Raw genomic sequence first — 19,494 nt, forward strand, 5'->3', positions numbered from 1 at the left:
CAAGGCAACCTCCTCTCAAGGCAAACTCCTCGGTCTCACTTATATATTCTCATTAGCTGGTACAACACATGAGTCAAAACAATAACCATTTTAATTATACTTGCACTTAACTTTCTCGAAGCATTTTTTATAATGAAGATGTAAGCTATCAAGACGTGAAATTAGTTTATTACACTTATTGCACTGAAATTGTATTCTTTTAACATTAATAGAACAACTGCTTCTTTCATGTCTGCGATCAATTGAGGTGATAGTAAATGATGCGTCACAATATTTGCACTGACGCAATGCATGCTCTTCATTAGTTGAAGTATCAATTGCTGATGATGAAACTTCGGCTGATGGTGGTATCATATCTGTTGAAATCTCATCCAATGTTGACGTCGTCATTTCCAACGGGATCTGCACCTTCTTCATCGTAGCTGTCGTCAAGGTTCCCGTAGACGATGGTACAACCTCAGAGTTCGACGTTAAAGTCGGTAAAGATGCCATCGAGTTCGCAAGAACAGGTAATTACGCGATTTATGCACCAGATTAAACAAACTAGATGATCCTTACTCCGTCGACGTCAGTAACAAAATGAGCGTCCTGCTGTTTAGGACTCGCTTATAAACATGCACTGGATGGAATAATACGCTAGTCAAATCAAGAACAATTTGCTATAATACTAGAGTCAAAACATCATTAAAAATAGAAGCACCATCAACAAAAAGGTAGCACAATTGGAAGCACCGACAACGAAAAGGCAGCACATTTGGAAGCACCGACAACGAAAAGGCAGCACATTTGGAAGCACCGACAACGAAAAGGCAGCACATTTGGAAGCACCGACAACAAAAAGGCAGCACATTTGGAAGCACCGACAACAAAAAGGCAGCACATTTGGAAGCACCGACAACGAAAAGGCAACACATTTGGAAGCACCGCCAACGAAAAGGCAGCACATTTGGAAGCACTGACATCGAAAAGGCAGCACATTTGGAAGCACCGACATCGAAAAGGCAGGACATTTGGAAACACCAACAACGAAAAGGCAGCACATTTGGAAGCACCGACAACGAAAAGGCAACACATTTGGAAGCACCGACAACGAAAAGGCAGCACATTTGGAAGCACCGACAACGAAAAGGCAACACATTTGGAAGCACCGCCAACGAAAAGGCAGCACATTTGGAAGCACTGACATCGAAAAGGCAGCACATTTGGAAGCACCGACATCGAAAAGGCAGGACATTTGGAAACACCAACAACGAAAAGGCAGCACATTTGGAAGCACCGACAATGAAAAGGCAGCACATTTGGAAGCACCGACAACGAAAAGACAGCACATTTGGAAGCACCGACAACGAAAAGGCAGCTCATTTGGAAAAACATACAACGAAAAGGCAGCACATTTGGAAGCACCGAAAACGAAAAGGCAGCACCATCATCGAAAAGGCAGCACATTTGGAAGCACCGACATCGAAAAGGCAGCACATTTGGAAGCACAAACATCGAAAAGGCAGCACATTTGGAAGCACCGACAACGAAAAGGTAGCACATTTGGAAGCACCGACAACGAAAACGCAGCACATTTGGAAGCACCGACAACAAAAAAGGCAGCACATTTGGAAGCACCGACAACGAAAAGGCAGCACATTTGGAAGCACCGACAACGAAAAGGCAGCACATTTGGAAGCACCGACAACGAAAAGGCAGCACCATCAACGAAAATGCAGGACATTTGTCATTGACTCCAATATTTATTGGCTCCAATATTCATTGACTCCATAAATTCGCCCACTACAATATTCATTGGCTCCAATATTCATCGGCTCCAATATTCATGTGCTACAATATTCATTGGCTCCATCATCCATTGGACCAACAGTCTTTTGGCTCAAAATATATTTGGCTAGAATTCTTCCAGTCTAAGAGACTATGAGGCCAAATGGCTACGAGTCTAAAATGATCTTGCTGGTTACGAGTTATACATGGCTTGCGACACCACAGAGCTACGAAGCTTCAAGTACACAAGTTTACGTGACTGCGAGGATACAGGAGTACAAGTCTGCATGAGTACTTGACTACGAAGCTACTCGTCTATAAGGCGCCAATTGCCGCATCTGTCTTCATCGGATTTTTCTCTTTTGCTCCAACTGCACCAACAGCATTATGTTATAAGATTACATGGCTACTTGCTTACGTAGCTTCAAGTCTACGAGGCTACTTGGATACGTAGCTACAATTCTACGAGGTCCCAAGACTTCATGACTACGCGACTTCGAGCCATGAGGTTACGAGCTTACATGACTACGAATCTTCAAGTTTACCAGACTGCGAGGCTACAGAGCTACGAAGCTTCTAGAACACAAGTTTACATGTCTGCGTGGATACAAGAATACAAGTCTGCATGAGTTCTTGACTACGAAGCTACTCGTCTACAAGGCGCCAATTGCCACATCTGCCTTCGACTTTTTTTTCTCTTTTGCTACATCTGCACCATCAGCATTATGTTATAAGATTACAAGACTACTTGCTTACGTAGCTTCAAGTCTACGAGGCTCCAATGCATCATGACTACAAGACTACGAGCCATGAGGTTACGATACTATGCGATTGCAAGTCTTCAAGGTTACGTGATCGCGAGGCTATAGGACTACGAAGCTTCCAGAACACATGGTTACGAGACTGCATGAATAATTGGCCGCATGGCTATGAATCTTCATGTCTCTAACTGACTACAATAGCATTATTCAGTAGTGAGAGTTAATTTATCTCATGCAAAGGTACTTGCTGCAAGTAGTTCCGCTTTTCAACATCAGATGACGTCACATGTTGCTTGCAGGTAAATAATATTCATTTCTTTTATGCGGGATGCGGGATGCTCACTATCGAACGCATAAGGATGGCTTCGATAGTCTCCAAGGAGAAAAAAGTTCCTCCTTCCTGCTAGTGCTTCTTCGATTTCTCACGGTCCGCCATCTTGGATTGTGACATCACGGCGGCCATCCTGGATAACCTTGACCTTGATCTTTGACCAAAACCGCAGGAATGATCGCAAGCACACGGATTTACCATCAAAATATTGATAAGAAATATCAGGAGCAAATGGAGAAAACCATCATAATATTGGCAAGAATAATCAGGAGCACACGGAGAAAACCACCATAATATTGACAAAAATAATCAGAAGCACACGGAGAAAAACGACTAACGTTTTCTTTGAAATAAAATTACAGGGAAAAAAATATTTAAAAATAAAAAAGATTAAAAAAAATTTAAAAAAAAATACATAAAATTCTGGCTTGTACTAAAATTCTATCTTTGCTCAACAATGATAAGTTTACAAGCTAGCAGAATCTGTTTATGTATTTTTTTATATATTTTTTAATTTTTTTATTATTTATTATTTTTTAATTTTTTAACCCTGTAATTTTATGATATCAAAGAAAACGTTAGTCCTTTTTCTCCGTGTGCTTCCGATTATTTATGTCAATATTATGGTGGTTTTCTCCGTGTGCTCCTGATTATTCTTGCCAATTTTATGATGGGTTTCTACGTGTGCTCCTGATTATTCTTATCAATATTTTGATGGTTAATCCGTGTGCTTGCGATCATTCCTGCGGTTTCGGTCAGAGATCAAGGTCACACCCATCAAAGATGGCTGCCGTAACGTCGCAATCCAAGATGGCGGACCGTGAGAAATCTGAGAAGCACTAGCAGGAAGGAGGAACTTTTTTCTCCTTGGAGACTATCGAAGCCATCCTTCTTATGCGTTCGATAGTGAGCATCCCGCATCCCGCATAAAAGAAATAAATATTATTTACCTGCAAGCAACACGTGACGTCATCTGATGTTGTAAAGCAGAACTACTTGCAGCAAGTACCTTTGCATGAGATAAATTAACTCTCACCACTGAATAGTGCTATTGTAGTCAGTTAGAGACATGAAGTTTCGTAGCCGCGCCGCCAATTAGTTATGCAGTCTCGTAACCATGCATTCTGGAAGCATCGTAGTCCTATAGCCTCGCGATCACATAACCTTGAAGACTTGCAATCGCATAGTCTCGTAACCTCATGTCTCGTAGTCTCGTAGTCAAGATGCATTGGAGCCTCGTAGACTTGAAGCTACGTAAGCAAGTAGTCTTGTAATCTTATAACATAATGCTGATGGTGCAGATGTAGCAAAAGAGAAAATTTGTCGAAAACAGATGTGGCAATTGGCGCCTTGTAGACGAGTAGGTTCGGTGTCTAGAACTCATGCAGACTTATATTCCTGTATCCATGCAGACAAGTAAACTTGTGTTCTAGAAGCGTCGTAGCTCTGTAGCCTCGCAGTCTGGCAAACTTGAAGATTCGTAGTCACGTAAGCTCGTAACCTCATGGCTCGAAGTCGCGTAGTCATGAAGTCTTGGGACCTCGTAGAATTGTAGCTACGTATCCAAGTAGCCTCGTAGACTTGAAGCTACGTAAGCAAGTAGCCATGTAATCATATAACATAATGCTGTTGGTGCATTTGGAGCAAAAAGAAAATTCCGATGAAGACAGATGCGGCAATTGGCGCCTTATAGACGAGTAGCTTCGTAGTCAAGTACTCATGCAGACTTGTAGTCCTGTATCCTCGCAGTCACGTAAACTTGTGTACTTGAAGCTTCGTAGCTCTAGCCTCACAAGCCATGTAGCCTATAACTCGTAATCAGCTAGATAATTTTAGACTCGTAGCCATGTGGCCTCATAGTCTCTTAACCTCGAAGAATTCTATCCAAATATATTTGGAGCCAAAAGACTGTTGGTGTCAATGGCTGATGGAGCCAATGAATATTGTAGCCCATGAATATTGGAGCCGATGAATATTGGAGCCAATGAATATTAGAGCAGGCGAATTAATGGAGCCAATGATTATTGGAGCCAATGAATATTGGAGTCAATGACAAATGTCCTGCTTTTTCGTTGATAGCGCTGCCTTTTCGTTGTCGGTGCTTCTAAATGTGCTGCCCTTTCGTTGTCGGTGCTTCCAAATGTGCTGACTTTCCGTTGTCGGTGCTTCCAAATGTGCTGCCTTTTCGATGTCGGTGTTTCCAAATGTGCTGCCTTTTCGTTGTCGGTGCTTCCAAATGTGCTACCTTTTCGTTGTCGGTGCTTCCAAATGTGCTGCCTTTTCGATGTCGGTGCTTCCAAATGTGCTGCCTTTTCGTGGTCGGTGCTTCCAAATGTGCTGCCTTTTCGATGATGGTGCTGCCTTTTCGTTGTCGGTGGTTCCAAATGTGCTGCCTTTTCGTTGTCGGTTTTTCCAAATGAGCTGCCTTTTCGTTGTCGATGCTTCCAAATGTGCTGTCTTTTCGTTGTCGGTGCTTCCAAATGTGCTGCCTTTTCGTTGTTGGTGCTTCCAAATATGCTGCATTTTCGTTGTCGGTGCTTCCAAATGTGCTGCCTTTTCGATGTCGGTGCTTCCAAATGTGCTGCCTTTTCGTTGGCGGTGCTTCCAAATATATTGCCTTTTTGTTGTCAGTGCTTCCGAATGTGCTGCCTTTTCGTTGTCGGTGCTTCCAAATGTGCTGCCTTTTCGATGTCGGTGCTTCCAAATGTGCTGACTTTTCGTTGTCGGTGCTTCCAATTGTGTTGCCTTTTTGTTGATGGTTCTTCTATTTTTAATGATGTTTTGACTCTAGTATTATAGGAAATTGTTCTTGATTTGACTAGCGTATTATTCCATCCAATGCATGTATATAAGCGAGTCCTAAACAGCAGGACGCTCAGTTTGTTACTGACGTCGACGGAGTAAGGATCATCTAGTTTGTTTGATCTGGTGCATAAATCGCTTGATTACCTGTTCTTGCGAACTCGATGGCATCTTTACCGACTTTAACGTCGAACTCGGAGGTTGTACCATCGTCTACGGGAACCTTGACTAAAGCTACGATGGAGAAGGTGCAGATCCCGTTGGAAACTACGACGTCAACATTGGAGGAGATTTCAACAGATGTGATACCACCATCAGCCGAAGTTTCATCATCAGCAATGGATACTTCAACTAATGAAGAGCATACATTGCGTCAGTGCAAATATTGTGACGCATTATTTACTATCACCTCAAATGCTCGCAGGCATGAAAGAAGCCGTTGTTCTAATAATGTTAAAAGAATACAATTTCAGTGCAATAAGTGTAATAAACTAATTTTCACGTCTTGATAGCTTACATCTTCATTATAAAAAATGCTCCGAGAAAGTTAAGTTTAAGTATAATTTAAATGGTTATTGTTTTGACTCATGTGTTGTCCCAGCTAATGAGAATATATAAGTGAGACCCTCGTGATATGAACTTCAGTCCGTCTCTGGCTGCGGTGATGAACGGATCGGATAGTCAGACTTGACTAACGTAATAGACCAGTACCTAGCTATTCTTGAGAGCTCGATGGCATCATTACCAGTATCAACACCGACCTGGATCGAAGGTCTACCATCATACGTGCAGAGCACGATGACAACGTCGTCTACAGCTGCACCTACTCTCTCAGCACCGCAGGAGATTTCGACGCGTGCAACATCTTCCGCAGAGCAGACATCAAAGGCTTCAGAAGTTAACATGACAGCAGTGTTACAATGGTTGTCAACAGTTCCAGTGTCATTGATGAAGGAAGGAGCAACCAACGGTGTTCCGTCGCCCAACTGTATGTACTGTGAGAAGATCAAAAACTGGAAATTACGGGATTATGTAATACACAATTGTAGTAATAACTCTGAACGCATCAAATATCAGTGCAACAGGTGTTTAAGCAAGTTTATACACTATGGAAGATTAAAACGACACCTCAGGAATTGCGATAGACTGGCTGCACATTCCTCAGAATCAAGCTGTATATTTTGTAACAAAACATTAACAAATATTCAAAGTGCTAAACGACATGAAATATATCACTGTCCTTTTAATGAAATCGATAATTCGTCTTTGTGGGAAAATTGTGGTGTACCATTATGTCTACCTAATAAACTGAATAGAAATTTACGAACATGTAAAGGACTTTGTCCGTACGATAAGAAGGCTGTTTGAATCGAGAAATCCACAAGACTTTAGTACTTTGTGTTTTTTTTTTTTTTGTATTTGTAGTAGTGTATAATTTATGTAATAAAGATTTATAAAAGTACTTGATGTGTTTTTTATTTTCTCCAACCTGTCACTTATGTGGTATTTTTTTAAATTAAATTTGGTTTGTATCGTCCAGGGATCGAACCAAGGACAGGAATCAATAATTTCCTTAATGAGTTAATTTTTTGATGAATTTTGGAATTTTTCCCGAATCTATCGCATTAAAATTACGATTTCCAAGATGGCGTCTAAATTTTAAGATGGTGACTATAATGGTAATTGCAACATTAATAGGATCCAATATGATGGTCGTAACATAAAGTGTAACGATGGCATAGTACTCAACCAAGATGGCGGGCGTAACGAAATATGCAACATTGATATAATCCAAGATGGCTATCGTAACGAAAACTACACCAGTGGTTTTTAAGATTTTTATTATTTTATTCGATTAATTAATTTTTTTATGATTTTTAAAATTTGTCCCGATTTTCTAACATAAAAATTGCGGATTTGAATGATTGCGGGCGTTACGATAATTGCAACAGTTACGACTTAATACAAGATGGTGGTTCTGTCTCGACTCGATAGCCGAGCGGTTAAAGGCGTATGTTTTCCAACCTAGAGATCAGAGCTGCGCTGGTTCGAATCACAGCGCTTCCAATGTATTTTGCATAAACAAATAAATTTAATATGTGGATAAGGACCATAATATCTCTGGTAGGTAATGGAACATCGACCTTATGTGATGAGACAGAGCGACGCTGGCACTATATAGGAACAAACAACAGAAACAAAGTCGACGGTATCCAAGATGGCGGCCTCCAGTGGAACAGAAAAAAATCAAGAGCGATGCTGGCGCAATCTAGGAACAAACAACAGAAACAAAGTCGACTGTATCCAAGATGTCTGATCCAATATGGCGGATCCCATATGTCTGCCAGGGTCAAGGACCAGTTAAAAGATCAAGGTCAAAGGTCAAAGTCACGGTCATCCAAGATGGCCGCCGTGATCTACTTGCCCCGTTACGATATGTCCCGTTATGCTGTGTCCCGTTACACTCATCTAAGATGGCCGCCGTGCCGTCACAATCCAAGATGGCGGCTTCGACACATACACCACAGCCAGAAGCCAGGCGCAGGACCGGCTATTACACACTACTTCCTTTCATTATGGTTGCCATCTTTGATTCTAGAAATGTTGCACATTTCGTTTTACGCCTGCCATCTTGGACATGTATGACATAATCGTAGCGCGCTTCGTTACGGACACCATCTTGGATTCTAGATCGTTGCACTTTTCGCTATGACAACCATCTTGAAAATCCATAAAATTCATAAAAAATTAGTTATTAAAATTAAAAAAAAAGACATCAAGGAGAAAGAAATTCGTCTTGCATGATAGCTATTCTTAGCTTTCCTAAGGCATATAATTTGACTGAGTAATGATTTTTTTGTTTGAATTCTACCTGATAAAAGTATTGTAAGTGCTTATTTATTAACTCTAAATAAAAGTGCATTTCTCATTAAGTAAAAAAAAATGGTCAAATTGATTTCTCAGAAATATCCGGTAGCACTAGGCGATCATCAGCAGAAGTCTCGCCAGGATTAACCAGGAGCTCACGGAGATAACCAACAGATGCGTAGCAATGAATGATCAGAAGAACTCGGAGAAACCAACACAGCATTGGCAGAAATAATTAGAAGCACACGGAGGAAACTAACGCACGATTTCATAAATCAAATCAGTGATAACACAAAATTAATAAAAACATAAATAAATAAAATAAGACAATGAAAAAAATTCCAAAAAATTCTGGCTTATGCTAGAACTCTATCCTTGCTGAACAAAGGAGAAATTCTTAAACTGGCAGAAGCAGTTTCAATAAATTTTTTAATATTTTAAATTTTTTTTTGTTATTCACTGATCTTGATGTTAGAAAAGTGCGTTAGTTTGTGCTCCTGATTATTCCTGCAAATATTTTGATGGTTTCTCCGTGGGGTCCTTATTATCTCTGCCAAAATTTTGTTGGTTTTTCCAAGTTATTCTGTTCATTCATGGCGATACTTCTGTTGACTTTCTCAATGTGCTCTTGGTTATTCCTGGTGATACTTCGGCTGATGTTCTCCGAATTCTTCTGTTAATTTATGAGGAATTAATCTCTGCATGAAAACATTTTTTTACCTAATGAGACATGAAATTTTATTCAGAGTTACTTTTAATTACTGAATTTTGTTACTAAATCAGCGCTTAGAATAATTTTGTCAGATGAAATTCAAAAAAAAAAAATAATTACTCATTCAAATAAAATGCTTTGAGATGGTTGAGAATTACTATCATGCAAGAAAATTCATTCTCCTTGGTGTCTACTGAAGCCCTCCTCTTGCGATCGTGAGTGAACATCCCGCATCCAAAATGAAAGACAGTTTGTCTGTACAACATGCCAAACAAAGAGATTCATTACTTACACGATTAGTTTGACTTGAGACAGCTGAGAAACATTGATATGCGAGACGAATTTCCTTCTCCTTGATTTCTTGCGAAACCCTCCTCATGCGATTGTGAATGAGAATCCCGCAAACCACATGAAAAAGCGACTGCCTGTAAATCACAACATGTGGTGCCAACTGTTGCAAGAACGGAGACTACTTGCAGCAAGTTATTTACATGAGATAAATTAACTCTCGCAGCTGAATGGAGCTGCTGTAGCAAGTTGCAGCCTGGTGGACTTGTAGCCTAGTAGTCTTGTAACCTCGTAGTCTTGTAACCTCGTAGCCATGTAGCCTCGCAGCCCGGTGGAGACTTGTAACTCTTAGTACTGTAGCTCCGTAGTCATAAAGCCTTATAGCCTCGTAACCTTGTAACCTCGTAGCTAGTTGGAACATTGTAGAAACATAGCCTTGTAGCCACGTAGCCTTTCAGCGTTGTAGTCTTGTTGCCTCGTAGTCTCGTAATTTCATAGACTAGTAGTCTTTTAGCTATTTGCAGCATCGTAGAATTGAAGTCTCATAGTCCTGTTGACTGGTATTCTTGTGGTCATGTATTCTCATAGCCTCGTAGTCTTGTAGTCTTGAAGTCCTGTAGTCTAGTAGCCTTTGTTGTCATGTAGCCTCTTAGCCTTGCAGCCTTTTAGTCTCATAGACTTGTAGCTTCATAGTCTTGTAGTTCTGTGCTCTAGTAGCCTCGAAGTATTGTAGTCTTGTTGTCCTGTAGCCTCGTAGTTTTGAGCCTCGTAGTCTTGTAGCTTTGTAGTCAAGTCGCCTTGGAGCCAAATGTTGCTGGAAGAGTTAGACCTTAGACTGTTGTAGTCAGGGGCGTAGCCAGGGGGTGTTTTAGGGGTTCAAACTCCCCCCCCCCTTTAGCACCAAATCTTTAATTAATTTCTTATTCATCACTCAAACAAATTTCATATTAAAATTAATAAAATTTTTACCATTACAATATTTAAATTTAAGTGCCGAAAACTGCTAAAAAAGCACTATTTTACACCTTAAAATCCAAATTTTCCCGGGGGAGGACCCCCGGACCCCCCCCCCCCCCACTTTTCTATTGGGGGGGGGGGCGAATGCTTCTTAACACCCCCTATACACAAATCCTGGCTACGCCACTGGTTGTAGTCAATGACTTTTGGAGCCAAATACTGTTGGAGACAAAGACCTATGGAAAGCCAATAACATTTAGAACCAAAGACTGTTGGAGCCAATGACATTTGGAGCTGATGACTTTTGGAGCCGGTGACTTTTGGAGTCAATGACTTTCATTAAATGCAAACAGTCAAGTCAGTAGTATCATATTCTACTGTTGAGATCGTATCCATCCAATGAGATCATACCCCTTTTCCCTATCCGTGCGACGAGAACATATCCCTGCGATGAGATCTTATCCCTGCAACGATGATATCCTGGTGACCAGTTCGTATTCCTCCGATCAGATCGTATCTCTGCGACGAGATCGTATCCATGTGCTGTATCTCTGTGACGAGAACATATCCTTGTGGTGAGATGGTATCCCTGCGATGAGATTGTATCCTACTGAGTTGAATTTTCGTCCAAAGCTGCATACTTTTCGTTAAAAAGAGCTTCCTTTTTGTCGAAGGTACTTCCAAATGTGATTCCTTTATGATGTATGTACTTTTTTTATTAAATGTGCTTCCGTTTTGACGAATGTGCTTCCATTTTAGAATGTGCTTCCTATTTGACGAAGAATGAGCATCGATAAGTCTGTACTCAGGGCATGATTGGTCTCGTGGTTTTGGAGACGTCTGGTCTATACGGATGGTATTGAACATGACCTGTTTAAAAATGTTAGTCGAGTATCGACGGAAAAATATATTTTGGTTACTGACTTGATGCGCCTGAACATCTACTGGATGCGCCTGGTTACCAGCTGGATGTGTCTGGCCACCGACTCGATCAAAAACCGGAGGAGTTGGTCTGATCAACCGACTGCATGTGCATTCCTGGCCCGCGGACATACTTGCATGGTCACCAGCTTGACATGAGTCGCTCACATCACGTGCCTGTCTGCAGACCTGACCCCAGACTGTAAGTGCCTAACCACCAACTGGCCGTGTCTGGTTGATCGACTATCATTTTGAAATGCCCTAAAACACATTTCAATACATGTAAAGGACTCGCTTTGCCTTCTAAACAGACTTAAGAAATTGAGATGCACTAGTAATTTCCTTGTTTTTGTTCTTGTGGTAGAGTAGAATTTACAAATTTTTTATTTGTAAAATTGTGATTTTTCTTTAACCTGTCATTTTTTGTAATTTTTAATTAAATTATATATTTACATTAGTCAAGGATCGAACGAAGGATGAAAATCGACCGAGCCATTCATTGTTTTAAGAAGTAATTTTTTTGTAAAATTTTGGATTTTTTCAGATTTTCTAAGTCAATAAATACTAATTTTGAAGATGGCGGCCAAACTGCAGACAAGATGGCGCATACTATGACAGTTGACTGTCTCTTAGTAAATAATTCTCCCTCTATCGGTTAAGAACTATAAACTAATGTGGGTGCAACAAACTTTAGCGGATGGACTGTGTACTAAGTGACACTAATTTGCCTTGTGTCGTTTACTGAAAAAAGATGGCTTCAGCGCTCTATAGAATGTGTTAACTAACGCTCCTGGTAGCATGTATTTAAAAAAAGTAATATGATGGCTTTGTCTCGAAAAGGTGATGATATTTACTATCCCTTTAATTAAAATAATTATATCATGTCTGAATATGTGTGTTATTTTTATATACCTTATTTAATTCTCAATCTATTAATTGACTGGATGGCCGTGTGGTTAAAGGTGTATGTTTTTCAACCCAAAGGCCATAGCTGTGATGGTTAGAATCATAGTGCTTCCAATGTGTTTTATATAAAACATATTTAATATGTCGATAAAGACTATAGCAGCTGTGGTAGGTCATTTAACATCGACCTCGTGTTCATGATACAGGGCGATACTGGCGCTCTCTAGGAACAAACACCAAAAACAAAGATAACAAAATCCAAGATGGCGGTCTCTTGCAGAACATAAAAAAACAAAATGGTGGCTGTGACATCAGGTCCAAAATGGCGGACATATTATTAGAATTCAAGGTGGCGACCATAACAAAAATTGCAAAATTCGGGATTGGGGCTCTCGAAGTCAAGATGGTGGAATCCACGATGGCGACTGAGGTCGTAGTTCAAGGTCAACGGTGAAGGGAAGGTCAAGGTAATATAAGATGGCTGCCATGGCATCATTTTTTAAGATTGCGGATTTCGGCTCAAGCTCCTGACTTTGGACCCTGTCCTAGTAGCCACCAAACTATACTACTGATGTTCAATTCAAGAGAAAATTAACTGTCTACATTCAATTAAAAATTTACCCACATTAATCTATCGATATAAGATTTCGAAAAACCATCCCCGCCTACCTTTCCCACCATTTAAAGTATAGTAATGGTACAAACTTGGTGATATCTTGTGCATCTGAATTTCAAAAGAGATGGAAATTCCTGTCTACATTTGATTAATATTAAAAAAAAGCTTATTTAAAAATGATATTTAACGAAAACTACCCCATCCCAAGTTCTACCCTTTCAAGAAAAATTTTTCAATCCTTCATTAAATTTTTCACACTTGATGTTCAATTAAAAATACCCTTCATTCTGTGCTTAGCCCGGGCAACGTAGGACACATCAGCTAGTCTTTTATAAACTAGTAACACTTTTACTTCAGCCATGTTATAGGTATTGCTTTGTCTTTAAGTTATTTTCTTGTTTGTCTGAAACTGGCAAATTGATATATGCAAAATTGGTTTTGAATATTTCTGTAAATGTAGCCAAATATTTAAAATTTTGCACATTAGAAAATGTTATAAAAATATTACAACTTAAATATTTTTTGTCACAAGAATACTTACTTTACATTTAAAAATAAACTTCAGAATTTACCGGATAAATTTTTACATAAGATTTAAAAATACACTTTCAAATAGCCATGGTTGATTATCCGTTTATTTTCTACCACATTTTCAAACAGAAACCATACTAGGACACTAATATTTATAACTTTATGTCCAAACCATTATAATTTTTTTGTAGCATAAAAAACACTATTTTTCTTTTATTACATTCTTGAGTAATTACTTTAATGCCTGTGCTCTCAACTAACTCCCAATTACTTTGTTTACTTAACTCACATTAAAAAATATTTATTATTATTCTGGTCATTTTTTCTTAGAGAGTGCTGTCACGACACGGGTTGTGGAACATCCCGCGCCAGATGCAATGTGCAGTAACTAGGCGAGCGAGGGAGTGGAAGTGTAGTCACCATGCTCTCTCGCAGGTCTCATCACCTACATCAACTTCGTGAGCGTGAAGCTGTACGTGCGCGTGCAGAATGTGTTCTCGGCCTGCAAGGTGCTGGCGTGCATCATCGTGATCCTGGGAGGCGTCTACGAGCTGTGCGTCGGTGAGTGCCTGCGAGGGTTTCTGGTGGCATGAGGCCTCTGCTGGTTGTTGCCTCCTCAGTCTCTCCTGGTGACTGGGGGCCACCAGTGGATCTGTTGGTTTCGTCCAGACATTAGTTGCTCCGTTTTTATTTTACTTTTGGTTATTTTCCATTATATAACATGAATATATAACATAAATTAATTAACATAAAACATATACAACATGGATTTAAGACCACATTAATAAAAGAATGGGCCGGCCCTTATTATACAATTAACACAATATAAATAAAGTTCTTGGCAATAAATATGTTAAAGAGTCTTATGAAGCTTCTGGATGTCTGATCTGAGAAAAGTCGTGGTTGGATGTTAGTCCGAAAAGGTTTTAAAAAATGAAAGGCTGGCGGTTTGAAGGATGCTGGGCGAAGTGGAAAGCTGACGGGACGTCAGGGGGCCTTAGTCATCCGGCCCGTGAAGACTGGTCTGGTCCTTGTCAAGTACCCAGTACTTGTACCTTGGTACTTGGTCCCTGTCTGTGAACAGATCCGAAACACATAGGTTCAGGACTGACTCACAGACAGTTGGTGAAATAGGCAGAAAATGCCTTCTAGTCAGGATGTTGGTCGGGGAGTGATGGTAGTAGAGACTCACCAAACAGGGTGATGTCTTCCAGGATCTGCCCGGTTGTTGAGAACATGAACGCGCCGCGGATGTTTCATGATTAAAAAAAAAATTAATTATTTACGATGACTTATACATGACTACTTGAGCTAGATTTACGTGGACTGACTAACGCCTAAACACTACCGTTGTGGAAATCATCCCTTCTCTAGTTGATCGCATCTTAAAGAAAAACGGAGAGTCGTCCTGATGATGAAGATCCCAAGCAGTCAGTCCCGAATCGCGGCGCGCAGCAAGTTAGGGGCGGCCGAGACTCGTAATTAAAAAGGCGATATTAAAGAAAGGGGGGAGGCTTCGGCTTTCGGACCGAAAGGTTCCGAAGATTACCGAGGTGCTTGTCGAGAAAGGCAGACTTCGATATCTCGAAGTTGGTGGTAATGCCCGATGTCAGCGCGATCTACTGAGGTGTGGCTGAACCGAGTAGAGGTCGACTCACACGAGGCCACTGCTAGCAGCATGTGGCTTATGGAGCGGACTAGGCCAGCGCTCTGGTGGCCTGGGAAGGAACTACTGGGTACTGGTTTCTGCGGCAGACGCCAGAGGGCAGGCGTTCCGCGGGCGTTCAAACTCCCAGGAAAAGTGATTCGCAAAAATACCGCTAGGTTGCATAAGCATGTACATTTGGGACTAGTGTGGTGGCCTTGGGGACAGGCCGACCCTGGCCGGGGTTAGTGGCTGGTCAAAGCCCTGGGCCAGTGTTCCCAGGAAAACTTTGAGGGGGGGGGGGCGAGGTATCTGCTGATGACAGTGGTTAAAGGTGGTCTACAGGACCCGGAGGCGTGACTGAAAGTTGGCGAAGATGATTCGCGATCATGTCAAGGAGTGCTCGCATCAGGCGAAGTCTTGGAAGTAGTCTGCTCTGAGAGCTTGCAGGACCTAGCAGTTCTCGTCACAGATCGGAGGCGAATTACAGGCGATGTCTGTGTGCCAAGGCGAAGATGAAACGATACTGAGTCTGACTGGCAAACGAATCGGCAAAAATCGGATCTAGCGCTGTGAAAAATTGGGAAGCCAAATCTGACAAAGTTTTAATGGGAGTGTACAGGAGGAGGAACAAGTTTAAGTTCATGCAGCAAAGGAATGACTGGTGGCATTATTTAATTTTAAAAAATTCAAATTTAAAATTGTGCCAAAAATAATAGTTGGTGGCACAATATAAAATAAATGTTATTCGGCATTTAAGTAACATCATACAATTGGTCCAAGTGCTTGCTTCAGGCAAGGGTAGTTATATTAGCCTCTATCTTGATTTTGTGATGTCAGTATCATACTGATATGTTGTTTTATTTATCTCCTCTCGCATGCTAATCAATATCAGACTGGAATGGTACAACAGATTGAAACAAAGTGGCGAAGACTTGTCATATTAAATTAGTCATTAAGGAGGCAGCAAAAGTCATACATTTAGGTGTCTCAGAAATTGAAAAAGGAACTAACATTCCGGAGGTCATAAACCCTGACAAGTGCTCTCTCTCTCTCTGTGTTCTAAATTTGCCCCAGAATTTTGCTGAATCGGATCGTTTTTGTATTCGTGCAACACATGTTGAGTTTGCCGATCACAAAGGAATATGCCATTATTTTGTACACCACAGTATGAAACAATATTAAAATATTACTGCCTCTCCCCTTTTATTCCTAAATTAAAATTCGAGTAATTATCAATCTAGGCATAATGAATAACATTATCAGACACATTTGTGTAGGTATTGTAAGAAATACAGCCATGTCATTGACGCATACTGTTAGTAGTATGTAAATGGGGCTCCGAGCACAGGGTTCCGGGTGTGGAGCCGAGAGCGGGTCAATGACCGACCTCTCTGACGTCACGGCGGCCATCTTGGATGACCTTGACCATGATATAGACCTTCAAAATTTGCCAAAATTTGCCCAAAATTCGCCAAAATCCGCCAAAATCCGCCAAAATTTCCATTTTTTTTTAGAAACAAATCAGCCAAAAAATATCAAAAAATTTAACAAATAAAAAATTCCCATCTTCGCGGGAAAAATTCTCGTTTTGAGGAAAAATTTCCCGTTTTTTTTGTTCTTAAAAATGCCAGCGGCTTGAAATGTCCACATTGAGGCTAAAGCATCCATATATAAAGCCTCCGATAAGCCTTCTGACGACATCTTGGATTATGACATCACCGTTGCAATTTCCGTTATGGCCGCCATCTTGAAAATCTTTATATATTATCCGATTTTAATGAATTTTTTTAAAATTAATTTAAAAATAATCAAATTTTTCAACAAAATATTATTTTAAAAAACGTACTTACATCATTGAGTCCTCGGTTCGAACACGGCGAGAGCCGTCTCGCGTCTATCGATATATCGTTGCGGCGCGGGCCGGTCGGCGCGCTGCACTGCACACGTCGACACCACGGCAATGGGCAGTAATGGCCTAAAGGACCGGAGGGAGCCCCAACAGGTGTCATCAGTATATTCTTAAATCTTCTGTAGAAGTTTCGTATCATGTAACCAAGTTTATCCATTGATGCTTATGGTATGATCCTGTTTATGTTGATCATGTAGTACTTGATGCTTGCTGTTTTAATTTATTAATGTTGAAAGATCCTGGACATGGCGAAAACTCATTACATAGCAATGTATTATGGTTGTAAGTAGAATACAAAATAAAATATTCCACAAGACTTGACATAATTAGTTTTTATTATGATAGTTAAGTCTTTGCTTGGTCAAGAACGTTTACTTTACTAAATTATGGTGTCCACACAAATCTGTAATAAAATTTTCCAGACTTTCCCTGACTAATTCCAGCTCCCCTCTCTTTCCAGAATGTGGACGTAGTGTAAATTAAAACAGCAAGAATAATGTACCGGAGGATCAATATTTACAATATCATGCCAGCAGGATCAAGGGATTAACTTGGATATGTGATACGAAACGTTTACATCACGCAGTTGCTAAAGAGAGGAACATAACAGATTATCAACTTAATCCACCTACCTTTCAACATTTTATGGTTCTTGTGTCCTTTTAGTTGGCGACTTTCTCTTTTCCTTGTTCGGAAGTAGATGCACAGGAAAATGTAAGACTGATGGTACAGGATCTGGAATCAGCTTCCTTCCCAAGCCAAATGCTTCATTGTCAAAGCAATTTGGAGAATAATGCTTTGAACACAGTTTAGAATATTTGTTGAGGACAAAATCAACCCTTTTCAGGGCCAATCTCCAAGTTTTTCTTCTCTCATTAGTTGGAAACCTAAAAGAATGGAAATTTTAAAAAATTATGTAGGTATGGTAACACAAAGTTTATTTCACACAAAACTTATACAGAAGTACATTAAAAATTAAAAGAGGGGCTCATCGCTGAAAAAAAATATAATTCCGAAAATGTATTTTGATTAGTTCTTGACATCTACTGTAAAGATTATTTAAAACTGCATTTCGATAATTCAAATAGTTTACCGTGATTTACCATTTTAATTATTGATCATGTGTGTGGTCGTTTAGGTTAGGTTTGTGACATTTAAATAACCTTGTACGGAACCACGCAGAAACATCAGCTCAAAATTAAAAAATTAAAAATAATATTTCACAAACTTACCTGTGAAACGAAACACTGCTTCCTTTTTCAAACTTTTGATTACATCCATACGCAACACAAGACGTCACCATACTTATTCAAATACATACGCTGACGTCGCTCAGCTGATAACTCGCTGAGTCGCGGCCTTGAGAGTGGGGAACTCGATGGGAAGGAGGGCGATGCGTGAAGGAGTGACCTTTAAATGGAGTAAGGGGTGTTCCGAAGCGGAGGAGAGAAAACGTGAGCAACCACAAGTGTAGAGGGGGGTTTCTTTGTCACCTCACTCCGTCGCCGCTTCGTCTGGCCTTGATTTCCTAGTGCGTCCAAAATGGCAATTTTTTTTTTAATTTTCTTGATATTGTTCTTGCATTTTTGCCACACGCAGGGCCGCCATTTGCCATTACCCGAGGTATCGGGTTAGGAACCCGGTATGAGCCCAGTAATTGATGGCGGGATTATTTAGTGCATTAAATTACGAGAGGGCGCCAGGCTAGCCGTTATGGTTGCGTGGGTCGTCAGCCCCAGAGTGGATCACTGGACTCGCGGCGATTATTATTTCTTATTAACTTCGGGCAGCGAAACAATTTTACGGGCTTACCAGAGATTCCAAATAAGCCTGTTCATGTGCACTGTTCTTACCCAGTAAGCATCATTCTTCTTTCTGAGAATTATCTGTTGCTTGTATTATTAGCTGAAACCTTGGGTTTATGCCACCACACACTTCACATAGTTATTCTCCACCCACACTATTGACGTCTGTCGCCATTAACATATGCCGTGGAGCACAACCGCAAATGTAGTTGTCATCCAAGTTACGACACACCATATTGTTTTTTTTTCCTCGTGGGACGAAGCGTCCGCCCTTGGCTACAGTCTGTTGTCTACTGCCTAGCGGAGGCATCGCAACTTCCTCTGTGCGGAACGCGCGAGGGGTGAGTACCACCAGCAGTATCCGGTGCTGACGGGTGGGGACCGGGCTTTACTGCCGCAGGAGGTGCGACGTCAACATTAATTGACTCAATTTTGTTTTGTGTGTGTGTGTAGCATTTAAGTAAACTTAACTGTGTCTTGATACTGTTTCCAGGGAGGACAGAGGTGCTGAGCACAGGCTTCCAGGGCTCGTCCACCTCTGCGTCTTCCATCGCGCTCGCCTTCTTCAGCGGTCTGTGGGCGTACGACGGCTGGTAAGCTCGGCGCTTGAGATCGCGCTTACCATCTTATGGTATGACATACCATCTAATAATATGTCATACCACTCTCTTT

General features: G+C 40.8%; 1 protein-coding gene across 4 annotated transcripts in view; it reads left to right on the forward strand.

Annotated features, from left to right (window-relative positions):
* Window positions 1-19,494, forward strand: part of LOC134533650 (b(0,+)-type amino acid transporter 1-like) — a 354,769-nt gene that overhangs the window by 200,223 nt on the left and 135,052 nt on the right. For all 4 annotated transcript variants that reach the window (XM_063371184.1, XM_063371185.1, XM_063371186.1 and 1 more), the window contains exons 5-6: window positions 13,896-14,021; window positions 19,316-19,415. In XM_063371184.1, coding sequence (XP_063227254.1) covers window positions 13,896-14,021; window positions 19,316-19,415 — 226 coding nt within the window. The remainder of the gene's footprint in view (window positions 1-13,895; window positions 14,022-19,315; window positions 19,416-19,494) is intronic.

This window comes from Bacillus rossius, chromosome 7 (assembly GCF_032445375.1).
Source record: "Bacillus rossius redtenbacheri isolate Brsri chromosome 7, Brsri_v3, whole genome shotgun sequence".
NCBI lineage: Eukaryota > Metazoa > Arthropoda > Insecta > Phasmatodea > Bacillidae > Bacillus > Bacillus rossius.